General features: G+C 41.8%; 2 protein-coding genes across 2 annotated transcripts; one reads left to right on the top strand and one right to left on the bottom strand.

The window, feature by feature from the left end:
• Positions 1 to 641: 641 nt before the first annotated feature.
• On the bottom strand, positions 642 to 7,292 carry LOC120054473 (fibronectin type III and SPRY domain-containing protein 1-like). Its single transcript, XM_039001894.1, has 12 exons — positions 7,278 to 7,292; positions 6,203 to 6,298; positions 5,887 to 6,018; positions 5,155 to 5,256; positions 4,790 to 4,812; positions 4,222 to 4,343; positions 3,841 to 4,050; positions 2,001 to 2,099; positions 1,723 to 1,876; positions 1,297 to 1,631; positions 868 to 956; positions 642 to 752 (listed from the first exon to the last, which is right to left on the bottom strand). The coding sequence occupies exons 1-12, from the start codon at positions 7,290 to 7,292 to the stop codon at positions 642 to 644; spliced, it is 1,488 nt and encodes a 495-aa protein (XP_038857822.1).
• A 7,047-nt stretch (positions 7,293 to 14,339) lies between these two features.
• Positions 14,340 to 26,483, top strand: LOC120054800 (semaphorin-4E-like). Its single transcript, XM_039002433.1, has 15 exons — positions 14,340 to 14,669; positions 20,516 to 20,913; positions 21,066 to 21,208; positions 21,392 to 21,454; positions 21,609 to 21,707; positions 22,005 to 22,104; positions 22,480 to 22,590; positions 22,870 to 23,021; positions 23,209 to 23,381; positions 23,683 to 23,839; positions 24,011 to 24,233; positions 24,319 to 24,434; positions 24,822 to 24,985; positions 25,098 to 25,150; positions 25,275 to 26,483. Exons 2-15 carry the CDS (start codon positions 20,805 to 20,807, stop codon positions 25,994 to 25,996), a joined length of 2,385 nt encoding a protein of 794 aa, XP_038858361.1. The 5' UTR covers positions 14,340 to 14,669; positions 20,516 to 20,804; the 3' UTR covers positions 25,997 to 26,483.
• Positions 26,484 to 27,466: the final 983 nt, after the last annotated feature.

The raw sequence follows: 27,466 nt of genomic DNA, 5'->3' as shown, positions 1-27,466 counted from the left end.
CCGACCCATACCAACCCTTCCCCAAAATCCAATCAGCAGTACTGTATTTCCATCTGTGTCTCCACTGGTCCACACAGCTGCTGGTGATTTAAGAATTCAATACATTCTTAAGTAGCAATAAACTTGTGACTATAAGCAGGTCGTTTTGCTACAAAGTTATTTGGGTTATACAGGTAAATTAGGTACTTCTGTACTGAGAAGCAACTAGCAAAATAAGAGGCAGAGGATCCATACATTCAGTATGTATTAATGACTACTGTACTACAACCACGTTATAGGGACTGTTTTTAGTTGCATTGGGGTCTGTCTGTTGCATTGAAATATTAACATATATTGTGTCTAGCTCCTAATATATTGGTAACTGGTTTATCTTCATTTGGCCTTTGTTGAATTAGGGATATGAATTAAATTACTTTATGATTCACTCCTGATACACTGATGAGGGCACCTGTCTGGAAAACACAGGGAGTGTAGTGAGCTGATTGGGATCAGGCAGAGTAGGACCCATCACCCCAGGCAGGTGTGGTGTGTATTGGGGGGGTTTGGGTGAGCAGCGGCAGCGCTGGGACCAGTTTGAGCTCCTACCACCACACAGCCTGAATGGGGTAAAGTTCTGCTGCAGCGGTTGGTTCTGGCTGGGTCTAGGTGAGGCTGGTGTTGGAGCTGCTGGTACCACTGTTCTTCCTCTGGCTGCTCTGCACCGCATTGGGCACCTGCAGACCTGTCTGCACTGAGAAACTCCCATTCCACACCTGTAGGGGGAGATAGAGCACATGCTTAACTCACAGGCAGGATTTATCTAAGATAACAGTAGTGGTTTCATAACTTTTTTGCTCTGTGAGCCACCCAAAAATCTAAGTTCCTCACCGAGAAGGCTGGTATGACAGGCTGTGTGAACTTGGTTCTAAAAGTGTGCATCAGTGTCTTGGTTCTGGCATTGTAGAAAGACAGTGCACCTGGATGGAGAGAAAGGTAATGTCACGAATGTCCCAGTACTCTAACGCAGCTTGAAATTTGATACAGCAGCATAGCTAAGGAACACCGAGTGGAAAGGGGGATACCTAGTCAGTTGTACAACTGAATGCATTCAACTGAAATGTGTCTTCCAGACTAGATACAGACTGCAGCCACTCACTAGTGTTCATTTGATTACATTACCCAACCCATTCCTGGTCCAATCCTTAATTCAGACCATTTTAATGAAGTAGAGATAACAACGTGCTGTATGTCAGTCTGAGTTAAGTGATGCTAACTGGATGGAGGAAACCTACTACAGGAACAGGAGATCCATCTCACCCTCCTCGTAGTTGCAGTAGACCCCTATGCAGTCCGGGATGGGACAGTCCAGGGTGCGGGCCTTGTTGTTGTGCTTGGCTGTGAGGCTCTGCTGCAGCCAGTTGTTCAGGTGGATGCACCATGATGCATTGCTCTTCCCCAGCTGGTCAAAGCGGCCCAGGTTCCGCAGGGCCAAGCCCACAGCGAACGCTTTGCTTTCCTTATCGAAACGCACCTCCCAGTACTGCTGGCCTGCATTGATAAAAGTGTCTCCCAGTACAGTGTAGGATTCAGCTGTGAATCGGTCTCTGCCGACCCGAGCAGATGGCACTCTCTTAGGTGAATTCATGGCTGTCCTAGGAGAGGAGGCCACCAAAGTTGAACATCGACTTTCATTCTATACACTGTTAAGTGTGCACAAAGGATTTGTCAGAAAGTGTTTCTGACCTGGCAGGTGAGTGCATTGGAGATTGGTTGGTTCTGTTCTTGTCCTTGCGGATGTCCTGGACAACCTTCCCCCCGCAGCTGTCCCACTCCACACTGAGGTCCTCCACCTTCAGGTTCTGATGAGCCGAGCCTGCATCCAGCTTGAACAGAAAAGCTGCAAGGAGAGGTGGAGAGAGTGTTTTCTGACTCATTCTTATCTTGACATCATTAGGACATTAAGGACAATCAGCTACATACATTCTCCCTGTGGAAGACTATGTCCAGTTCAGTTCACTCACCATGTGTCTCCAGTGTTACAAGCTCAGAGAACTCTCCTGCCACAGCCTTGTTACACGCCTTCACACGGAACGTCATGTAGTGTGTGTCGAAGCGAAGCCCTGAAAATACATAATAATAACAATGATAATGAATATGATGGCTACTTGATAATTACAGTTGGTAAATTAGAGTCACCGTATTATTCCTAGGCTACAGCATCCAAAGACAGGCCTTTTTTCATACTACCCTCTACCCCAAAAGTATTGGGACAGTGACACATTTGTTATTTTTTCTGGCTCTGTACTCCAGCACTTTTGATTTGGAATGATACAATGCCTATGGGGTTAAATTGCAAACTGTCAGCTTTAATTTGAGGGTATTTTCATCCATATCAAGTGAACTGTTTTGAAATTACAGAACTTTTTGTACATAGTCCCTCCATATTAGGGGACCAAAAGTATTGGGACGAATACACTTAAATAATGTATTGTATCAATTTTATTGTAAATATGAATAGAGTGTTTCTAAACACTTCTATATTAATATGGATGCTACCATGATCATGGATAGTCCTGAATGAAATTGTGAATAATGATGAGTGAGAAAGTTACAGACATACAAAAATCACTCCCACCCCCAAAAATGCTAAACTGTTATTGTAATGGTGAGAAGTTAGCATGTCTTGGGGGTATAATATTTGTGTGTCTGTAACTTTGTCACTCATCATTATTCACGATTCATTCGGGACTGTCCATAATCATGGTAGCCTCCACATTAATGTAGGTAGAAGTGTTTAGAAATGCCTCCCGAGTGGCGCAGTGGTCTAAGCTGTGCCACTAGAGATTCTGGGTTCGAGTCCAGGCTCTGTCGCAGCCGGCCGCGACCGGGAGACCCATGGGGCGGCGACAATTAGCCCAGCGTCGTCCGGGTTAGGGGAGGGTTCGACAGGGATGTCCTTGTCCCATCGCACACTAGTGACTCCTGTGGCGGGCTGGGTGCAGTGCACGCTGACACGGTTGCCAGGTGCACAGTGTTTCCTCTGACACATTGGTGTGGCTGGCTTCCGGGTTAAGTGGGCATTGTGTCAAGAAGCAGTGCGGCTTGGTTGGGTTTTGTTTCGGAGGACACATGGCTCTCGACCTTCGCCTCTCCCGAGTCCATACGGGAGTTGCAGCGATGAGACAAGACTGTGACTTCCAATTGGATACCACGAAATTGGGGAGAAAAAGCAGTAAAAAAATAAAAAGAAGTGTTTAGAAACATATTATATTCCTATTTACAATAAAAGTGAGTCCAAAATAACACAAAACATTATTTACCATTCATTTCTATTGGGCACAAAATAATCTGCAAATGCATCCAACAAGTTTGTAGAATCACAATCTTGATGTAATAATCATTGTGTGTTAGGAATATGGGACCAAATACTGAACTTTTGACTACTTTAATACACATAAGTGAATTTGTCCCGATACTTTTGGTTCCCTATAATGGGAGGAATATGTACAAAAAGTGCTGTAATTTCTAAACAGTTCACCCGATATGGATGAAAATACCCTCAAATTAAAGCTGACATTCTGCAGTTTAACCTCATAGTAATCAAATCGGAACTGCTGGAGTACGGAGCCAAAACAACAACAAAATTGTCACTGTCCCAATACTTTCGGAGCTCACTGTAGTTTAATGTCCACAACCTGGCTCAACCCTAACCCTAGCTTTATGTTCACACCCTGGCTCAAACCTAATCCTAAACATAATCCTATTTCTAACATTAATCCTAGTTTCATGTGCACATTCCGGTTCAACCCTAACCCTAGCCATAACTCTAACCGTTACTTCTCTTCTCGAGTCAACTCTTACCTGTAAGGGTGTACTCGGTCTCGCGGATGCCCTCCACTACCATCCATGGGTAGTCCTCTCGGGCGCGGGGCGGCCCCTCATGGTTGGTGCGGCGGTGTTCCAGGTCATAGTGGTCTATCTTGCTGTCGGGCTCAGGCAGAGCCCACTGTACCGTCACCGTGTTGTCACACACCTGGCACTCTGACACCAGAATCTCTGGGGTCGCAGGCACTGGGGAAGAGAGAGATTAGGTTTATTGTCCTACTCATTTGTGACTACCAGCCACAAGTGAAAGACAAATTAATTGTACACATACATGGCAGCAGTATTGTATTTCAAAAACCCCAATTCATATTAATTATAAAGTTCAGTTCTTAAAGACATGACAGTTCACAGACTGACCTGGGAGGAACTTGATGGCCTGCAGCATCTCCCTCTCTTGGGTGAAGTCCACCATCATGTGACTCATGCTGTCAGTGGCTTTGGCTTTCAGCGACAAACGGAAGGCTGGGGCCATTGTCACACTGCTCTCCCACAAACAAAAACACAGAGAATGAGACATGCCTCATTATTCAACCCACTGAAGAACTGACGGGACACATTAGTTAGTGAGTGTTGTACTGTAGTACTACTATAACTAATCACTACACAGAGCTAAAATACCATACTAACTACTCACAAAAACATTAATGAATCATGAACTGACATACACAAAACATACAAGCTAAACTGACACTGCCAGAGAGGGGATAGACTGGTGCATGTGCCATGAGGGACTGACACATGTTTGAGACAGAGAGGACAGGTGAGGTGCGGGAGAAAAGGCGGAGATGAAATGCCAGAGTGGTGATGAAAGAGCGTGCTACAGAGTGATTGTATCGAATCTATATTTTGTTGGAAAGCATGTGGGTGAGCAGATGGTTAGGGAGTTAAGAAGATACTCTGAGAAATGGGCAGCAATGTACTATACCTATCCTTAATGTCTTTGGCCGCCTGGAGAGAAGCAGAGAGGGAAAGGAAAAGGAAATGAAGGAGATACGGACAAACAGAGAACTGAGTTGCAGCCACATCCTTACAATAAAAACAACACATCTGTGTTAATAAGTTGACACACATCACCACGAACCACATCAGATCAACATACTGTACTGCTTTACAATAAATGTAAATAAAGATAAGAAACACGTAGTAACTGTGTTAAAACAACAGTCATGCCACTAAAACCATTATGAACCATTATGGATATCCTCACGCTAAATACCAATGCCATCGTGGCATCATTGCATAAAATATGTAAATGAAAGTTAGGTTGTAGAAAATTTTGCCAACCGTTACCTGAGTGAAGTCGTCTGCTTCCGAGGAGCAGAGAATCTGATTGGCTACCTCCAAAAGCTCCTCGGAGCTCTCCAGGGCTTTGGAGCATGCACTCAGCTGACTCTGAGAGAGAGAGCATGCATGATATATCTAATCACAGTCCAGACACTGTTTCCTTTCAATATAATGAATGTCTTCTATGCTGTATTGTTTCTTTCCATCAGAGGAAAAGTTCATAAGAAAAGTTATTTGGGTTGAATAGCTTTGAATCACTTTCTTTTTCAGTTAACCTACTGGAAACTGTACAATATATCCGTTTGGCTACCCACTCACATAATCAAGCACAGAAAGATGCAGTGTAGTGATGTCATTACAAAGCTGCCCCTGCCGTGGCTTTGTCTGACTGACTGACAGTCAGAGGCTAAGAGATAAAGCAGGATTATACACAGACACAATAATCCTCTAGGAATAATAACGTTGCGAACCCCAACACCCACAGCCTTTCATGGCAACATTTCTTTCATAGCAACTCTGAATCGGTCTTCACAAAAAGTTCACCCAAATTGTGAGCCTGAGAATGAGTCACGCTACATTGATCATAAGCTGATCTTATGATCGGATAGCCTGGAGAAGTCATCAAAATATTGTTCCAATGTTGAATGTTGATGACTGAAATCTTGAAAGCTCAAGAAAATGCAAAGCAAAAGCCTGTAAAGCCCTTATCCAGTAAAAGCCCAATAAAGCTGAACTGACCTGTAGCTCATAGGTGCGGCTGGCCCTCTCCTGTTTGATCCTGGTGACCATGCTGTCCTTTATATCGTCCAGTACTGAGTGGAGGGAGCTGAACTCTGTCTCCAGGTCCTCCTGGACACGGCTGGAGTTACCCTGCAGGGGTCAATAGAGAAGGAATCAGTGCACTGATAGATACCATGTACATCCAGCCAGTCCGTCTGACTAGTATGCCACGCCATGCCAAATTCATAAAACCATGTGTCTATTGTGTTGTGCACATATCCTACTGTCAGGCTGTCATCTTAATGTTAGAACATCCAGACACGTTGTACAATACCTCCAGGTTCTCCAGGCTCTGTTTCTGACAGCAAATGAAGTTTGTAATCTCCTCATTCTTCAGGGCCAGGGTGGTGGTGATCTTACGAAGCGATTCCTTAACAACATACAAAAGCTTATTAAGCCTAAGAATATATTAGAGAGAACATTATTACATATCACATTGGACCAAGTTCTCAATACGCAGAATATAACATTTCCTTGAGATGCCTTGCTTCAAGATAACACATCAGTAGTGACTCCTAACAATACTAGCGTACATTTAAAGAAGTAAGGATGAATCATAAATGGTTAGTAGGCTACTTAGTCCCCCGAATCTCTTCCCAGTAATTTCCACTTCTGTGTAAATTGTGACAAGGGCGGCATCTTGCTACATAACCATAAGGATACGCATCCATCATTTAATAATGTGTCTCCTCTCCAGTGGTTAGGTTTAACCCATCATAATACACTAGGCACCATGGGCACCCTATCTCTGCAGCAGCCAAGCTAAATTCAATATGATACTGATTTAAGAAGATCTAGGCAAATTATGTTAAACATTTCCACAGTCCAGTCCCACGCCCGTCAGGTTTATAGAATCATACACTCCCAGCCCAAGAAGCATTTAATATGCTCCTTCCTGCGAGAGGCTATGCGCCAGGCCCCAATAATAGGGATAATGCGACACACACTACACTTATTGCAAATCGGTCAAAACTAAAAACAGACAGCTGTTAATGTGTCTTGGACTGGTATGCATTTACAAGTTAAATCAATAAAGACTATTCTGAGACCTCGTTAGTCGCAGTTTTTCTCGCACACGAATTGGAGTCTTCTTGGCGGAAAGTGATGCTCATGTGCATCGAATGTTTGATGTACTGCAAATCTTTATGACGACGCGCCTCCGCGAAATACGCATCGTCTTTTAAATCAACTAAAATATGTAAACATACAACGTTGTATTAAAAGGACAGAATACAATCCAATGATATATAACAGCAACAAAGTCCCGGTGCTTCGCGCTACTCCCCTCTCTTTGTACGCCCTGCGACCGCAGCAAACACAAAACACCTGTTCGTCCACTTCTATCCTACCTTCTGATCTCCCATCTTGCCAGACCAAGAAACCGGTACCGGTGTATCAGTAATTATAAAGGCTATTCGTCGCCGTCCCCTATTTTTGGTTTATTTGCAGCACACTCTACTGGGCTGGTACTGATGCTGCCGGGCTGCATTGCATCTTTCGTCCAACGCCTAGGGCCGTAGTGTGTATTGCGCAGACGAAGTAGAGGAGAACTCTGGGAATTGTCGTTTTTATGTGAAACATTGTTTCCAGTCTGTTTCTGGGGGTGAAGGCTATGCGTTTTCCTTTGTAAATGAAAAGCAGCTATGGAGAAAATGCAAATGATAATTAATTTAAAAGGCCTATTTCATATGCTAAATGGTATTCTTTAGTTTACCCTCAGGGTTTCCACCAAATAGATTACATAACACGTGAGGTTTTTCATGGTTTAGTAAGCTGCCTGTCCTGTGTTTGACCCCTTTCTTCTCCCTACCATAAGAAGTGACTCATTTTAATGAAAAGGAAAAGACACAATGTGTCATCAATGTTGTTTACTCATTATCACATTATACACATTCTGTGTGGGTTCATCTTCTTACTTCCTTGTTCATGACACTCCAAGCTGATAAACTATTTAAATCAGAAACTTTGCATGGCTATTTGATCTTAGTATTGTTTTATGACCGAAAGTCACACGGATATTCTAGAATGATTGTAGTGGCGAAGTGAGTTGACACATTTGGACCAAAACCCCAAAACTCTCGGAAGCCCTTCCACTTTCTCTGAGCCATACTTACAATATGCCCTTGAATTGCACAGTGCACACCTACAGTACCAACGTTTGAGGACACATGTGACTGCAAGACAACTATGTGTGTAGAGTTTAGTAACTCAGCAAATGTAGTGTAGTCTACCACTCTTTGTAGTTATATGTGCATCCCCCATCACCCCTCAATGTCTGGTTTCAGTATGTGGTAAATGATGAGCACTTCCTTCCACCCACACATATAGAGTCCTTCCTCATCTCACTCAGGAAGGTACTGTAGCTATGACATGTGGGGACACACTAAGAAGCCCAGCATTAAGCCATAAAATGGGCATCTGGAGAAAAGTGACCCTCTTGCTGTTTCTTATAGGTAGGATTACTATTCCTTGCTCTTCAACTCATCAATACATGGTTTAAATTTGACTATATAATTATTTATTTATTTAACCTTTATGGTCATACAAACATTTGCATTTGCTTTTTGCAATTATATTCATAGCTCATTGATTTTCCTTTGCTTTTTCCCTGATCTGTACTCACACAATCTCTTGTTTGCTTCTAAATAATCAAACAACTAATCCCTCAATTGTGTGCATTCTCTTGCGACAGGAACGTTGGTGAAGCCTGGTCTGAGCACTGTGATCCTGGATCAGCCACCAAGGACAGTGGAAGTTCATCTTGGTTCCTCTCTTACCCTGAACTGCAGTTTTATGCCCCAAACTCGTGTCACGGTGAACTGGTATTTCAGCCCAACTGGCCTCTCAAGCTGCAGCTCCAATACACTGCTGAACAGCAGTACCCATTCGGCTGACAAAACTGTGAAGCTGGATGCTGGGGGTCATGTATCTAAAGAATCTAGAAAGAGTTGGTCCAGATTCATTCTTAAAGATGTCACATACAATAACAGTGGATGGTACTTTTGCCAAGTCTCAGTAGAGATTCCCGTCCTTCAACAAGCATGTAGCAATGGAACTCAAGTTAATATATGTAAGTAGAGAAGGGAATCCATTTTTATCTCATTCATCAGTCTCTGTGAAATGTTTAGAAATGTTATTATGATGAGTCTTACAACAGTATCGTCAGTGGCAGCACTACGATTGTTACTGAATGATATACTGTAAATAATCAAAAAACCTCATTATGGTCTTTCTATTGCAGCGGACAACCAGATGAAAAGTACCACTTATACTCCATTGATGACAGGTAAATCCTCCAAACCATAGGCGTTTTCACTGTGTGTATGTGAGTGTGTGTGTGTGTGTGTGTGATGCGCGGGTTGACTCAACCTGCAGTCATCGCGGGCAGATTTAGGGTCATAAAATATTGGGTGGGTTGAATAAAGAGAAAACAATACCTTAAAAATCCATAAATGTATAATTATTGTGCAATTTCATTGAGGCTTTTATTTCATTATTTTAGGTTACCTGGCATTAGTGCATAAGCCTAAGCTTTAGAAACTAACTGTATATGTGAAATAGCCTACATGCCAATCGCCAAATGCTTTTGGGAACAGGCAGAAAAAGTTGACGTCGATCCATCAAGGCTAAAAAAAAGTTAAATTCAGTAAGAGAAAAGCTGCGAAATGGAAAATTTAAAATAAAGAGAAGGGAGACCCAGAAAATAAATGTTTGGGAAAGATTTGGTGAAGTGGTAAAAGAGGATGATAGCATGTTATGAGATGATTGTGTGATGGTTGCGCTATACAAATTCGACAGTCACAAGACTGTTTTTTTGTTTTTTTTGTTATTGCATTTTCTTCCTGGTCCCTAACCATCTTTGCTCCTTGAAAGAAGCAGAGATCCCAGAGAACTTTGCTGATGTCAACTAGATCAACCTGGACTCATAGACTTGACATAACGTAGTAAATGTAAATCTGGGACACTCAAATTAGTATGATATGTTACATTTGGTATGGTTACATAAGAGGTGTGGTTAAGGCAAAAACAAAAGTTGGGAGCGTTAGGGTTAGGATTAGCTAACATGCTAAGTAGTTGCAAAGTAGAAAAAAATGTGTAGGTAGTTGAAAAGTTGCTAATTAGCTAAAATTCTAAAGATGTCCGTGATGAGATTCAAACTCGGAACCTTTGAGTTGCTAGACGTTTGCATTATAAAAAAGGTTGTGAGTTTGAATCTCATCACGGACAACTTTAGCATCTACATACTTTGCAACTACATACTACTTTTTTTCTACTTTGCAACTACTTAGCATGTTAGCTAACACTTCCCCTAACATTAACCCTTTTCGCTAACCCTTCCCCTAACCCTAACTTGAACCCTTTTAGCTAACCCTTCCCCTAACCCTAACCATAACCAATTAGCCTAACTCCTAGGCTTAACACTAACCTTAACCCAAACCCCTAACCCTAGACTTGCTAATGTTAGCCAGCAAGATAATGTTAGCCACCTAGCCACGTAGCTAGAATCCATAACATATATGTTTTGCAAATCGTAACATATACTATGTTTTGCAAATTCATAACATATTGTACGTTTTTCAAATTCGTAACATATAATATGAATTATAATTTGTAACATATCATACGAAATGGGTGATGGGACATACACAAAATAATACATCCATAAGAAATGTAACATATCCTACTAAATGGACTGTCTCGGATTTATGTACAAAATAATATACAAATGTTCTGAGACCAGATTGACTAGATTGAAGCATTAATGCTATCTATTTATGACATTATTCTGGTGAGCAAGGGTTTATTTAGTCTAGTAGGGTAGCATATAATGACAGAAGAGAAGTTGACTAACAAATAATCTACCAAAATGTCAGAAATTATAAGCAGAAGCCTATCTAAATCAGGCAAAAAAATCTGTCCCCAACTGTAAAAAAAAAAATCTGCTATCTTTGACAGCGCATTTTCTATATTAGCGGGTTAGGATCGTGTGCGGGCCTCAGATTTTGCGGGCCTCAGATCGTGTGCGGATGGGTAAGGGTGAACAAACAGCTGACCTGCACACCACTAATGTGTGTGTTTGTGGGTGAGAAGATGTCGAATGAAATAACTGCTGTTAACCCCCTCCTCACCCTCCAATCAGTAACTCTGTCTCGCCCTTCCAATCGGGGTCTGCTTGTAGACTGGAGGCTGTGGGTAGCAGTGGGAGCAGTGAGTGCCATACTTGTCACACTGCTAATGGTCATCTGGATCTTACTACAACGAAGGGAATGCAAGAGCAGAGGTACAAGACAGTTTTTGTTCCAAAAATATATTTACCTAGTATACATACTTTGAACTTAATTTCAAACCAGATCTTGTGACCTAAAGCAGAGAGGAGTAGTTTGTAGAGGGGGAGGATGATCAAATCAAATCACATTTTATTGGTCACAGACACATGTTAAGCAGATGTTATTGCGAGTGTAGCGAAATGCATATGAAACAGATGAAAGAAAGCTCTGTAATATTAATACAGTTGAAGTCGGAAGTTTACATACACCTTAGCCAAATACATTTTAACTCAGTTTTTCACAATTCCTGACATTTAATCCTAGTAGAAAATCCCTGTCTTAGGTCAGTTAGGATCACCACTTTATTTTAAGAATGTGAAAATTCAGAATAATAGCAGAGAGAATGATTTATTTCAGCTTATAATTCTTTCATCACATTCCCAGTGTGTCAGAAGTTTACATACACTCAATTAGTATTTGGTAGCATTGCCTTTAAATTGCTTAACTTGGGTCAAACGTTTTGGGTAGCCTTCCACAAGCTTCCCACAATAAATTGGGTGAATATTGGCCCATTCCTCCTGACAGAGCTGGTGTAACTGAGTCAGGTTTGTAGGCCTCCTTGCTCACACACGCTTTTTCAGTTCTGCCCACAAATTTTATATGGGATTGAGGTCAGGGCTTTGTGATGGCCACTCCAATACTTTGACTTTGTTGTCCTAAAGCAATTTTGCCGCCACTTTGGAAGTTTGCTTGGAGTCATTGTCCATTTGGAAGACCCATTTGCGACCAAGCTTTAACTTCCTGACTCATGTCTTGAGATGTTGCTTCAATATATTCACATAATTTTCCTTCGTCATGATGCCATCTATTTTGTGAAGTGCACCAGTCCCTCCTGCAGCAAAGCACACCCACAACATGATGCTGTGGCTTCACGGTTGGGATGGTGTTCTTCGGCTTGCAAGCCTCCCCCTTTTAACTCCAAACATAACGATGGTCATTTTGGCCAAACAATTCTATTTTTGTTTCATCAGACCAGAGGACATTTCTCCAAAAAGTACGATCTTTGTCCCCATGTGCAGTTGCAAACCGTAGTCTGGCTTTTCTATGGCGGTTTTGGAGCAGTTGCTTCTTCCTTGCTGAGCGGCCTTTCAGGTTATGTCGATATAGGACTCGTTTGACTGTGGATATAGATACTTTTGTACCTGTTTCCTCCAGCATCTTCACAAGGTCCTTTGCTGTTGTTCTGGGATTGATTTGCACTTTTTGCACCAAAGTACGTTCATCTCTAGGAGACAGAACACGTCTCCATCCTGAGCGGTATGATGGATGCGTGGTCCCATGCTGTTTATACTTGCGTACTATTGTTTGTACAGATGAACGTGGTACCTTCAGGCGTTTGGAAATTGCTCCCAACGATGAACCAGACTTGTGGAGGTCTGCCATTTTTTCTGAGGTCTTGGCTGATTTCTTTTGATTTTCCCATGATGTCAATCAAAGAGGCACTAAGTTTGAAGGTAGGCCTTGAAATACATCCACAGGTACACCTCCAATTGACTCAAATGATGTCAATTAGCCTACCAGAAGCTTCTAAAGCCACAACATAATTTTCTGGAATTCTCCAAGCTGTTTAAAGGCATAGTCAACTTAGTGTATGTAAACTTCTGACCCATTGGAATTGTGATACAGTGAATTATAAGTGTGTTAATCTGTCTGTAAACAATTGTTGGAAAAATTACTTGTGTCATGCACAAAGTAGATGTCCTAACCGCCTTGCCAAAGCTATAGTTTGTTAACAAGAAATTTGTGGAGTGGTTGAAAAACGAGTTTTAATGACTCCAACCTACGTGTATGTAAACTTCCGACTTCAACTGTATCATAGCATTGAGAGAGAGAGAATAAGAGAGAGAGAGACATGACAAAACAGCAAGCCTTTTGCACTCATTTACAGAGCAGCTAATTTTCACAAAGTGAGGTCTGCTCTTAGAGTGTGTTGAATGAGAGAGCAGGTGGTATGTGGTTAGAAGCTGTGAGACAGAGCGACGAAGGATAGGGGAACATCTCAGGTTCATTCTTTGCAGCTTCTCAGCTGTGTCTTGTCCTTTCTGACCAGTCTACGACCTTCTTGACAGTGCAGGCTGCTGAGCAAGGACAGTTAATCAGATGTGAATATTTGTTGGTGTGACAATGACTTTGTAGTATTTTTTTCTCTTGTGTATTTCCAGAAAATCCTATCTATTCGAATATGCCTCCACCAAGATCTGCAATAAAACAGCCCTCTCTGCATCCAGGAATACAGATGGACAACCAGAAGATTCCTTCTCCTTTAAAACACACCAGGACCCCAGGCACAGCCCATTACAGCGAACATGTCAGGACCCCAACTCCAGCCAGGGCCCATGACAGCAAATACAGCCTAAAATTCTAAGACTTTTTATGATTCCAATTAATCATATTTCCTCTACTGAAACTATGTCAGCAAATAATTTGTTATCTCGTGTTTTGTGAGTGTAGTCTGACTTGGTCCTATCCTGTTCTATTACATGAGCTATCACTTTAGTATGTTTTCTTTCTGGGACTGCTGTTGATTAATTATCCAGCAATTGGCATGCCATGGTAGCCTACTAAATTCTGAGAAATTATTGTTGTGTAAATATTATTCTCAGGGTCATTTAAAGTTCTCCAAGTTCTATAAAGCGTAATTTAGCAATAAGGAAAATAAGTGCTATTTTCTGGAATTTACAGTATATTGTATCAGTAGCCTTTGTAAAAAGACTGGACAACACACTGTGGGCTTGAAGGAAATATCTACAGCTGTTAATAGTGCATTAATTAAATTCCATATTTCAATATTTTCTTGCAATTGTTGTGTCAAAATTGTGAACCAATACTATGTGACTGGCAATTGTTCTATACATGTATGCAAGGACAGAAACATACATCAAGTTCGTTTTGGACAAAGTCTTTAAAATGATAGCCTACTAGACGACCACTTCAAAGGTGTCATCCTAAAAACAGAGCAAATGAATCAGTCTAATGTATCAGTCAATCAACGTCCATCCTTCGAAAATAGAAAAACATGGTCACGTGATACTTTGCCCCAGCTAGGTACTTGTGGTGCTTTCAAGACAACTGGGAACTGTGACCTTCAGGTCGGAAGTCGGAGTTCTACAAATATGCCCGAGTTTCCAGCTGGGAATTCCGTGTTGGATGACCATTCAAAAGATTCTGCCCAGTCAGAGTTTGTTTTTTCCTAGTTGTCTTGAATACACTGTAGTAGGAAGTGGAGATTTCCGAGTTCCCAGTTGTTTCGAATGTGGCATTGGTAGAGACGAATTTCATGGGATTATCGCGCTAACGTGCACACTAGCCAGCAAACTTTACAAGTGGAGCCGAAAGATAATATCGATGTTAAATGCAAGATACTTTGGATCAATTTCTAACGGTGTAGACTGAGAATAAATATACCTGTTACAGGTAAGTCATGTAGGCCTATTGGTATTTTAATTTTCGCGAGCAGCATTTGTTGGGTTGGTCTTCATGGGTGAGATCAATTTGTAACAAGTGAAATTATTCTCAGCTAACTAGCCAGCAACCTTGGTAGCAGGTAAAGTGGTGTAACAAGATTATTATAAACGTCATGCACTCATTTTAGTGAACACCTTTGGCTATTTTTAATGTGTAACGTTAGTGATTTTCACCTGTCCTAATCAGTAATAATTTAAGAAACTTCAATATTAGCCCGAATAAAGTAGTGTTATAGCACGTCCTTTTTATAACTCACCTTTCCCACCTGTCATTACTTTAATTTCTTTATCGGAATCAGAAATGTAATATTTTACGTCGGATTTATGACATAGTCCAGGTGTGAGGTTGAATCAACAGCTGCATCACAGTCAAGTCGGAAACATTGACCAGCTGTCCTAAAGATAATTATGCAATATGTCCTATTTAATTATAAGAGAAGTGCTTTCAATCTTGTATTATATGGAACCTATTTTTGACTAGCTGTCCACTGTTTTTAATCTATTCTCCCAAAGATGTCATCAACACAGACTGACATTAAATATCTGAACAATAAGTTATATTTTCAATTTATTTTAAGACTGTTTACATTGTAATAGGGAAATGGGTTTATGTCAATGAATATGTAATTAACCCATTAAACATATTGCATAATTGGTAGAATGCTCTATGTTTATGTAATCTGCCCATAAGAGATTTAATGAACATGTTGTCATTGTTGTGTATTATGGACACACAATTGCACTGGGATTTGACACATGATGTCAAATCCCAGTGCAATTTGTACGCTGCATAACAGCTCAGAGGCAAGAAACATTTGTGTAAATTCTCTAAATCAATAGGGATTGATTTTACCAGTGGAAACTCATTGGACATGACCAGCCTGGTATGCCAATATTCCTAGTGGCAAAGTGGGACCTGGTCAATTAAATAGTCAATGTGTCAGTTGGCAGAAGTTGGGTATTCCCATGAAACTGTAAGGAGGAGCCTCTGTGAGCAGTCTGAGATTTGAAGGAGTTCATATTTTCCTTTGTCTCCCAGCTCATGCTGAGACTTGCCCATGATGTGTTTGTGTAGGCAGCCTAGCCATGCATGTTACACTGATTGTGCTCCATTTGTTAGAACAGGGCCTAGTAAATAAAAGGTTGTCTGTTTATACTCAAGACATTGTATAAAATATTGTTATAGCCTATATGAAGTCCCCAGTGGCTGATCTCACTATTCATAACCCTGGTCATTCATAACCCTGGTCATTCATGGAAAAAAATGTTTTTCAATTAGTTGTATTATTCCAGCTAATTAACTTTATCACCCTAATAACACATCTGGTGGCCCATTGTCATCTTGATAAAATTATTTATTTTAGTAATCTGAGCTAGTGAAAACATAACCTTGTCCTGAACTGGGTGTGTTTTTTCCACACAATGGTGTTTCACAACAGTGGCTATGACACAAGGAGTGTCAGAGGTGAACTCCCAGTTTCCTGTTCAAACCCAGCCCCATGGAACACACTGTCACTGCCATTCACTGCTCTGGTAAATCAGTTACAGTACAACTCAATTCTGGGCAGCAGTAGCCTACAGATTAGGAGAGGGCATTTTTGCTCAAGTCAAATGTAGAAGCTCTAAGGCCCAGGCCCTATTCTCAGACCATCTGCACCAAATCAATCTCCAGATTATGAAATTGGAGTGTCAGTACAAGTTTGGGTTTTAGTATTCTGGGGGCTGCCATTTCAGGTCTGCCACAAAGTACACATTTGGAATCCCTTTGCCTAGTCTAGTGGAACGCTACATATTGAACTATGCCAGAGGTGATTGAACTTAATATCCACGACTAAAAATATCTTAATGACAGGAGAGTCCAGAACTGTTTAGAGAGCATGGCGGTCTTGACCCCTGTTTGATTCCTGTAAACCTTTTCTGGCTGAAATTGTCTGATCACCTCCACATCTCTTCTCACTTAAGACTTTCCTGCTTTTTACAGGTGGCCTTTGAACCCTAATCCTTTCCAACTTTTCTCCCTCTAGGCCGATAGTGTTGACACTCAATGAATGTCAATGTCATTGTCGCTATATACAGTGCCTTCATAAAATATTCAAACCGTTTGACTTATTCCACATTTTGTTGTTACAGCCTGAATTCAAAATGGATTAAAAAAATATATTCTCACCCGTCTACACACAATACCCCATAATGACAAAGTGAAAACATGTTTTTAGAAAATCTTGCAAATGTTTTGAAAATAAGGGTTGTGAATACTTTGCAAAAGTACTCACACCCCTATGCTATGACACTCCAAATGGAGCTCTTGCATCCAATTTCCTTTCATCATCCTCTACAACTTGATTAGAGTCCACCTGTGACCAATTCAATTAGACATAATTTAGAAAGAAACACACCTGTCTATATAAATTCCCACAGTTGACAGTGCATGTCAGAGCAGAAACTATTATACCATGAAGTTCAAGGAACTGTCAGATCTCCGAGAATTGTGATGACGCATATATCTGGGGAAGGATCTCCATCGTTGGTAAATGGAAAAAATATGTGACTACCCAGACTCTGCTTAGATCTGGCCGTCCGACCAAACTGAGCAAACAGGCAAGAAGGACCTTGGTCAGGGAGGTGACCAAGAAACCAATGACCACTCTGATAGAACTCCAAAGTCCCTTGGCTGAGATGGGAGAACCTGCCAGAAGGACAACAGTCTCTACAGCACTTCACCAATCTGAGCTTTATGGGAGAGTGGCCAGACTGAAGCCACTCCTGAGAAAAAGGTACATGACAGCACGCCTGAAGTTTTCAAAAAGGCACGTGAAAGACTGAGTGCATAATATTTTGCCTTGAGTCAACAATTTTACTATTTGACCTGAATGCAAAGCGCTATGTCTGGAGAAAACCAGGCACAGCTCATCACCGTCTAACACCATCCCTACCGCGAGCATGGTGGTGGTGGCGGCATTATGCTATGGGGATGCTTTTCAGCGGCAGGGACTGGGAGACTGGTGAGGATAAAGGGAACAATGAATGGAGCCAAATACAGGCAAATCCTTGATGAGAACCTACTTCAAAGTGCAAACGACCTTAGACTGGGTGCAAAGATTTACGTTCCAACAGGACAATGACTCCACGCATACAGCCAAAGCAATGCTAGAATGGCTTCAGAACAAGAATGTGAAAGTCATTGAGTGGCCCAGCCAAAGCCCAGACTTGAATCCCGTGGAAAGACTTGAAGATCACCGCCATTCACCGCCGCTCCCAATCTAATTTAACTGAGCTTGAGAAAATCTGCAAGGAAGAATGGGAGAAAATCCCCAAAATCAGATGTGCAAAGCAGATACAGACATACCCAATATGACTCAAAGCTGTAATTGCCACCAAAGATGCTTCTACAAAGTATTTACTCAGTGGTGGGAATACTGTTGTAAATGAAATATTTCTGTATTTCATTTTCCCAAAATGTTTTTTACAAATGTTTTCACTATGTCATTATGGGGTATTGTGTGTAGATCAGTGAGAAACTCTGTAATCCATGTTGAATTCAGGCTGTAACACAACACAATTTGGAATAAATCAAGGGGTATGAATACTTTCTGATGGTATGATATTCTGAGTGTACAAAACATTAGGAACACCTGCTCTTTCCATGAGACTGACCAGGTAAAAGCTATGATCCCTTATTGTTAAATCGACTTCAAACAGTGTAGATGAAGCGGGTTAAATAAAATAAAAAATTTGCCTTGAGACAATTGAGACAGGGATTGTGTATGTGAGTTATTCAGAGGGGGAATGGGTAAGACAACATATTTAAGTGCCTTTGAACGGGGTATGGTAGTAGGTGCCAGGCGCACCGGTATAAGTGTGTTAAGAACCTCAACGCTGCTGGGTCTTTAACGCTCAATAGTTTCCCGTGTGTGTCAAGAATGGTCCACCACCCAAAGGACATCCAGCCAACTTGACACATGTGTGAGAAGTATTGGAGTCAACATGGGCCAGCATCCCTGTGGAATGCTTTTGACACCTTGTAGACTCCATACCCCAACGAATTGAGGGCAAAAAGGGGTTCAACTCAATATGAGGAAGGTGTTCATAATGTTTTGTACACTCAGTGTATACCAAATCAGCAGGTAGCCTACTTTACTCATTTAGCCTACCCTCAACATCTGCTATGTAGGTGAATTGCATCAGTTATGGAGCTGTCGATTGTTGCTTACTGATTCAGGCATGATGCAATCAGTATTAAAAAATGTATTCAAATTGAGAAGTTAAATTATATAACTTGGGCTTTGCGTAGTTCTAAATTTCTAAAGTTTGTTATATAAATCCTCAATCTGGTTTCACTGGCTGTATTAGAAAAATTACCATTCATCTCCATTAAAAGAACTCGTCATCGGAACTCATACATCATTTGAAAGCAACCGAAAAGTGAGGGTGGTTGATCATGTGAATGGATGTGGCTTAGGTGACAAAAGCTTCACGAATCAACAGCGTGATGTGAATAGTGAAACCAGACTGGAGGGCCAGTGACATCATTTGACGACGTGTTTAGCATTGACTCGCTCAACTTGTTAAATGTTTCATTGTTGGCCATAAAAGACTAAAAACACCAGGAACTCCAGGAACTCAGGAACTCAACTCCAAGTGATTTTAATTTCGGAAATCTGTTCCCAAGTATTCCCATGCATAATAGAGAGACACGTGATCGTATACAAATGTAAGCAAGGTTTGAAATTGTGTTTTGGTCAAATATTATATCTGTTTGGGCTTTTTGCGATCAATTTGCAGTCTACAAATGATTTGTAATTATGTTCCGGCCCCCTAAACATCCACTTAAAAAGTTGTACCGCGGCTGAATTTAGTTGATGATCCCTGTTGTAGGCATTCCTGCTTGTCTTCAATGCTTGAAAATATCTGTCAAACACAGTGAATAACAACTTGTAGTCATTCAAACCAGCTGTAGTGCTTAACTGTAGTCCCCCTCGCCTGAGGCGTAAAGTATGTGTGCTCTCCCTGCTCTGCCAACAGTTGAGCAGTCGCTAGCATGCACCAGCTCGTTTCTGTGTTTTTAAAGTAACAACAAGGAACCAGCATCTGTTGCAAGGGGCAATTTTTTTTGTCTGTTTAACAGCATTTCTGTGTTTTTGATCTTCGAAAGAAATAAGTCCTCAGTGTTTTGTGTTGCCTGTCATGGATAGGGCCCTAGGTTTTTCTTGTGCACGTGACCTGGCTTGGAAAAACTCTGCATGGGCCCTTGTTTAGTCTAAAGGACAGTCTAAGCACAGTCTACGCAACGGATCCAACGGAGGGTCGTTTGTGTAGCTCTCTACATAATTCTTAGTACTTTTGTACTCTGTTTCCGTAGACTGAAATCACTGTGGAGAGCCCTTAACTAGGGCCCAGGGTTTGTCCTAGTCAGGTCAGGTCTTATGGTAAGGAAAAACTCAAGTGCTCTAGTCATAGGAGCAGAAGGGATCCAACCCAATTATTAAAACCAGTGAATCACAGGAACCTCTGAGTGTTAAATTAGATAATCAGTGTGATTTGCATGCATGCCCCAACCTGAGCATATTCCCAGCTGCTAGTATCCTGGTAATCAGAAGGAAGCGGCACACACCCAGGTCCTTATCATTGGGGGCAGACAGACAGGAAGAGAGAGTAAGGGAGGTGGAGACCTCTTAATTTCTTTCTTTTAGCCAGTTGGATCATAAAATCAATATGATCTATATTTTGTCTGTAGACTACTTCATGCCGTCTATGTTGAGTCGCTCTCACTCATGTATTGTGTTCTCATGTCCCTAGATGAGAGCCTCAGGACCAGCATAAAGATCCCCTGAATTGGGAAGTTTGAACTACCACATCCTACAACATACTGGGACAGTATGGATTCTCTCCTGAGCTACAGAGGAGGTAGCAGCAGCGGCAAGTGTTTATGTTGGAGGCTGATACCAACATAGCTATCGACCATCAGAACACTAATACATGTCTCTCTATAGAGACATGAACTGCTGTCCTTGATCTACAGTGTGTTATTGTGTAAGCAGGACTAAGCAGTGCACCCACACACCCCCTCCCACCTGGGCACTACGCCATGTCTCCTCTCTCTGCTTTGGGTGTATTCTGTGGATTGTTCCTTCCTCTGTCTCTCAGTGAATACAACACTCACAACTGTATCCCACGGAAGAGTGTCCTTTACCAGGGTAAGTTCCTCACTCTCACTTGTCCCCTGTTTTCTCATAACGGTGTAGTGGAGTGCATCTGTTTCCTCAAATACTAAAAAGTTGGAATGAACACACACACACAGTTTGTGATACAGAGCAATCATTGAGTTTTCTAATGCTTTCCTGTTTAGACAATATGAAGCTGTTCAGAGAGGAAGGGATTTGTAACTACTCCACCATGTTGGTTCGAGAGGATTTGGGCCTGCTGCTGCTCGGGGCTCGAGAGGCTGTCTATGCCCTGGATATCAATGATATCTCCATCAAGAAGTCATGGGTATTCAGTTATCCTCTTTAGCTATCAGTTATCCTGTATCATTTGCATACATCATTTTATAAATCACAAATGGACTGCAATAAAATAATCCTGTAACTACTCTGCGGTGACCTAATACCAATGCCTTGGAATCATAAATCCATTACCTAGAACATACTTTGATGTGCAGCTCTCTGTTGTTAGGTGTACTGGCGGGTCACCAAGGAGAAACAGATGGAGTGCACATACAAAGGGAAACATGCTGAAGTAAGTGGCTCCATCAATCATGAAACGGTTCTCCCCACTGATATCTGTGAAGTGAGTTGTTTATCTGAACATCAACTGAAGACAGGACAAACAGAACCAGATAAATTCACTGAAATCCAAAAAATGACTATTTCTCATCCCTGTTCTCTTGCAGATCGAATGCCGTAACTACATCCGGACGCTGCATAAAGTGGATGATGGCAGAATGTATGTGTGCGGGACAAATGCTTTCAGCCCCACCTGTGATTACATGGTAAGTATAGCTTGGCCAGAACTGGACAGCTAGGATATCTTCCTGTAAGAATAGCTCTGGTGTTTGAAGCTATCATGTGACTGCTGCAGACAGGCAGTTGTCACTGAATATTTACAGTGAGTGTGAAATGTTTGCATACTACAGACACCTGCTTTCACTCTCTCTACTGTTAGTGGCTACTGAGAGTAACACATTTTGACCTCTGGGGATTAGTGTAAAGTATATGCCTACCTCTCACTCCCTGAAACAGTGTGAATGAATACAACTAAATAGTGGCTTTGTTTGTGACCCTGACAGACGTATTCTGAAGGACAGCTGAGACTAGAGGAAGCGCAGGAGGAGGGAAAAGGGAAATGCCCCTTTGATCCCTTCCAGAGATACTCCTCCATCATGGTCGGTATGTACTGTGCCCCTCTGTCTGTTTCTGGTTATCTGCTCTCACACAATGACAGACTTGTGCATCCATTGAAGTTCAACGTGCACCAACTGAAAAGTGGGGTTTCAAAGGTGCAATCTAGAACTTTCATTTTCTATTGAAAATGCTGCCGCTGCACTTGTTTAAGTGGGGGGGGGGGGGGGGGGGGGCTGGGTCTTTGTGAATTGAACAAGTTTTCTGCTTTATGGCTCAATGTGTTTGTATTACTTTGCGTTGCCAGTGGCAAAATTAAAGATTACACCTGTAATTCTCCAAATACTTACAATATTGTTTACTTTGCTTGAAGATCCATTATGTTTCCCCATTGTAATTCTTGTTATGTCTCTGATCTGCCAGGAAATGACCTGTACTCTGCTACCTCAATCAACTTCCTGGGCTCTGAGCCTGTTGTTCTCCGCAGCTCTTCCTCTGCTCTCCGCACCGAGTTCAAGAGCTCCTGGCTCAACGGTCAGCTCTCCTTCTCTGTTCATACTTGTTATAAACTTGTATACTGCTATACACCATGCCTTATATTCTATTCATTTGTGCACCATATCTCCTAACACCTGCAGATGAACTTTGAATGGCAAAATGTATCCATAGCATTTTACATACTTTGTGCCTTGTGTAATAGCCTAGATCCTATAGGTCTCTGTGTTTTTGAATTATGAAACTGAACTTAAACTACTCCTGTAAAACAGTTCCTGATAGGTAGCGTAATAAGTGCTCATTATGGTTTGATTTCAGAACCCAACTTTGTGTACATGGACCTTGTCCCCGAGAGCAAAAACAACCCAGAGGGCGATGATGATAAGGTCTACCTGTTCTTCAGCGAGAACGCCATGGAGTATGACTTCTACAACAAGCTCATGGTGTCACGAGTGGCTCGTGTATGCAAGGTAACAACTTGCTACAAATTTACTTTCAGCTGCAAGAAGTACAAGTTTCATTGGTCCATACATGGTATTTTAAATATAAAGAAAGGACAGTATGTGTACACTGTTTAAACAGTGCAAGGGTATGGTGTGTGCATGTGTCTCTTCTCTCCAAAAGTATTCACTTGTTTGACTAGACCTCACTGTGTAGGGGGATATGGGCGGCCAGCGGACGCTCCAGAGGAAGTGGACGTCTTTCCTGAAGGCTCGTCTGGACTGCTCTCTGCCAGAGTCCAGCCTGCCCTCCGTTGTACAGGATGTCTTCCTACTCAAAAATGATGACTGGAGCAAAAGTGTTTTCTACGCGGTGTTCACTCCCCAGTCGTGAGTATTGTCAGTAGAATCCAGTGGCTTTAAAGTTGGTAACATTGTTTCAGTAGGAAGTGGACTGAGATTCTCACTATGCTTTAAATGGTTGCTTTACACGCACGTTTACCATAATCATAGGGCCAGGAGTTTTCCCCGACCATGTGACCTGACCAGGTAAAAGCCCCGGCTAATAGAGGGCTAACTATGGCCTAGGGTATTTATCACGTGGTCAGGATAGACATAGGGCCCTAACCATGATATATACTGGTGGTTTGAAAACATCAAACATGTTTTTCTGACTGTGTGTTTGCGCTAGGAGCTTGTCCGACATGTCTGCAGTGTGTGCGTACAGTGTGTCAGCTATCGGAGACGTGTTCAATAAGGGGAAGTTTAAGACGCCAGTGACTGTGGAGACATCCCATGTGAAGTGGGTAATGTACAGTGGAGAGGTTCCCACCCCCAGACCAGGAGCCGTAAGTCCCAATTTAATATCATTGTGAATCTCTAAATGGTTTAGGGCCACAAAAGGAAATTATCAACTTTTCTACATTTCAACTACTAACTCAGCACTAATAAATGTATTATCATTATCAATGTATTATCATTATCAAGTTATTACCACTCATCAATCCTTTGTTTTTCAGTGCATTAACAATGTAGCGCGGGGCCTTGGGATGGAGCGCTCCCTGGACCTGCCAGACAAGACCCTGCAGTTCATCAGGGACCGACCCCTCATGGACGAGGCCGTGCGCCCTCTGACCAGGGGTCCGCTGCTGGTCAAAAAAGGTGCCATGTTCACACGCCTGGTGGTGGATAACGTGCTAGCTCTGGATGGAGAGAGATACGCGGTCATGTTCATCGGCACAGGTACTGTACAGCACACACACAGCCCCAGAACAGACTTCTTCTGGCAGTGGATATCAATGACATGGGTGTCCTTCTCTTCTTACAGAGAACGGCTATGTGCAGAAGGCAGTGAACCATGCTGGGGAGATGTTCATCATTGAGGAAATACAGCTGTACCAGACCCCAGAGGCTATCAGGACGCTACGCCTCTCCTCTAGCACGGTAACACTAACTCAAGTCAATCAAACTTGATTTGTATAGCGCATTTAACAAATGCGTTCTTTAAATTTCTTATTGGCAACTCGGGTTTAGACCCCCAAGGTGCAGCAACATTTTACAAAGCATTTTGCAAAACAACATTTTACTGATAAAGGTAATTCATACAATGTAAACATAATGGTTTTACATGATCAATGTCAGTTTATTGTTGTCTACAGGCACTTCTGCAGACCGATGGTTACTCATTTACGTTTTATTTCCTTGGCACTTATAATAGAGCATTCAAGGAGAATGGCATTGTCATTGCTGTTACTAACAGTGGGTGGAGCTGACTCATCGAGCTGCTGACACTCATGTGGTATTTGCTTGTTTGTATTCTTGTTTCCCCAGGGTCAGTTGTATGCAGGCTCAGATTTTGGAGCAGTGCAGATGCCTCTGAGTGACTGTGGGCGCTATGAGTCATGTCTGGACTGTGTCTTGGGCAGAGACCCTTACTGTGGATGGGACCTCTCCACTGGCATCTGCTCTGCTGTGGCCAGTTCATCCTCTGACACGTACGCTCCCCACTAGCATTTTCACTGGAGAGTAACCTCTGACTTTAAATAAAGATTACAAGTGTTTACTATATGTTAGAATTTAAGTATACACTTGATATTTGTCTTTCAGGAACATGATTCAAAGTCTAAAAGATGGTGATATATCAAAATGTCCAAAATCAGGTAAATTGATTTCACAATATTGAAATGTTCAGCACATTACCAACAAAGAACAGATCTATTCATCACTTCCTTTGACAAGTAGATACACATAGAAATAATTGCGTTTTTTGTGTGTGTGTTGCAGAGACTGTGAAGCCAGAGAACTACACCTTAGTCCCTGGGAACAACATCAAGCTGCCGTGCCATCCTGCCTCCAACCTGGCTCAGGTACACTGGCTCTTCTTAGGGCAACAGCTGCACGCTGATGCTAAGTATTACATCTACAACGGAGGAATCCTAATTCTTAATGCCTCTGCCTCTGACGCGGGCCAGTACACCTGTGAGTCTGTAGAGCAGGTGAAAAGCAGACCACACACCAGGACTATGGCAGTCTATCAACTGCAGCACCACACTAACGCAGAGGATGAGGAGGCGGCGAGTGAGACGACGACAGAGTCCCCCCATAGCCACAATACCCCACTACCAGAAGTGCCACAGACTTTGGAGCCCCCTCTCCCTCCTGAGTCACGGAGTGTAGACAGCAGGGTGGTAGGCCTGCAGGTGGCGGTAGCTCTCCTCTCTCTGATGCTGCTTGGTCTAGTAGCCTGGAATCTATATAAAAGAAGCTTTAGAAACAGATCTTCAGAGAACTCGGGTGCGGGCCAGGTGAAAAGGCTGTCAGTTGACTACATTCAAAATAGGACTTCAGTGATTAAGTTGCTGGGACCTACACCCAGTCATAACGCAAACAATAACCATCAAGCGGTCATAGCTTTCAAAGGGAATGGGGAGCACCACTTTTCTCCGGGAGGCAACATTTCCACTATGGATGGGTTGGGTTACATTGACAACGAGTCAGAGATCTGACCCTGAGTGTTAACCACTCTCTGGGGTTTGCTCTCTTTCTCTCTCACCAGGCAGCTGATTTAGGACACTATGGCAATGTCAAGCTCTGTACATTGGACTTGCGATAGAGGGGAATGTTTTATATTTTTCTAGGAATTGTCCAGAAAAACATTTTCCCACCAGGTTGAATTTATTTTATATAGTCATGCCATAATGCAAATATACAGTGAGCTCCAAAAGTATTGTGCCCAGTAGAAATGAATGGTAAATAATGCATTGTTGTGAGTCACTTATTGTAAATATGAATAGAATGTTTCTAAACACTTCTATGTTAATGTGGATACAGATAGTCCTGAATGAATTGTGAATAATTAGAAAGTTACAAATCAAATATCATACCCACCTTTTACAATAACAGGGGAGGTTAGCATTTCTTGGGGGGTATATTTGTGCATCTAACTTTCTCACTCATAATTATTCACAATTTCATTCAGGACTATCCGTGTTTAGAAGCATATTTTATTTACAATAAAAGTGACAAAGATGACAATACATTATTTACCATTAATTTCTATTGGGCACAAAATATTCTGAAACACTACCAAAACAAACAGCAAATGCATCCAACAAGTTTGTAGAAAGGGAAAGACCTAGTCAGTTGTACAACAATGCATTCAACTGAAATCTGTCTTCCGCATTTAACCCAACCCTTCTGAATCAGAGAGGTGCGGTGGGCTGCCATAAATCGACATCCACGTCTTCGGCGCCCAGGGAACACTGGGTTAACTGCCTTTCTCAGGGGCAGAACGACAGTCACAAGCTTGATGTAATAATCATTGTGTGTTAGGAATATGGGATCAAATACTGAACTACTTTAATACACAAGTGAATTTGTTCCAATACTTTTGATCCCCTAAAATGGGGGGTGGAGGTGGAAGAGAGAGAGAGAGACTATGTACAAAAAGTTCTGTAATTTCTAAACGGTTCACCCGAGATGGATGAAAATTACCCTCAAATTAAATCTGACATTCTGCACTTCAACCTCAGCCATTGTATCATTTAAAATTCAAAGTGCTAGAGTGCATAGCCAAAACAACTAAATGTGCCACTGTCCCAATACTGTTGGAGCTCACTGTACTGTGCTAAATATTTTGTACAGTTATGGTATTTCAAATATTATGTATTTCTATTAAAGGCCCAGTGCAGTCAATGTGATTTTCCTATATTTTGTATATACAGTACTAGTCAAAAGTTGACACACTCATTCCAGGGTTTTCCTTTATTTTTAATATTTTCTACATTGTAGCATAAGTGAAGAACTCAAAACTATGAAATAACACATGCAATCATGTAGTAACCAAAAAGTGTTAAACAAATCAAAGTATATTTTATTTGAGTTCTCCAAAGTAGCCACCCTTTGCCTTGACAGCTTTGCCCACTATTGGCATTCTCTCAACCAGCTTCATGAAGTAGTCACCTGGAATGCATTTC

This window comes from Salvelinus namaycush, chromosome 10, assembly GCF_016432855.1.
Source record: "Salvelinus namaycush isolate Seneca chromosome 10, SaNama_1.0, whole genome shotgun sequence".
NCBI classification, from domain to species: domain Eukaryota; kingdom Metazoa; phylum Chordata; class Actinopteri; order Salmoniformes; family Salmonidae; genus Salvelinus; species Salvelinus namaycush.
The sequence above is the reverse complement of the archived record's forward strand: the minus strand, read 5'-3'. Positions and strand labels throughout refer to the sequence as shown.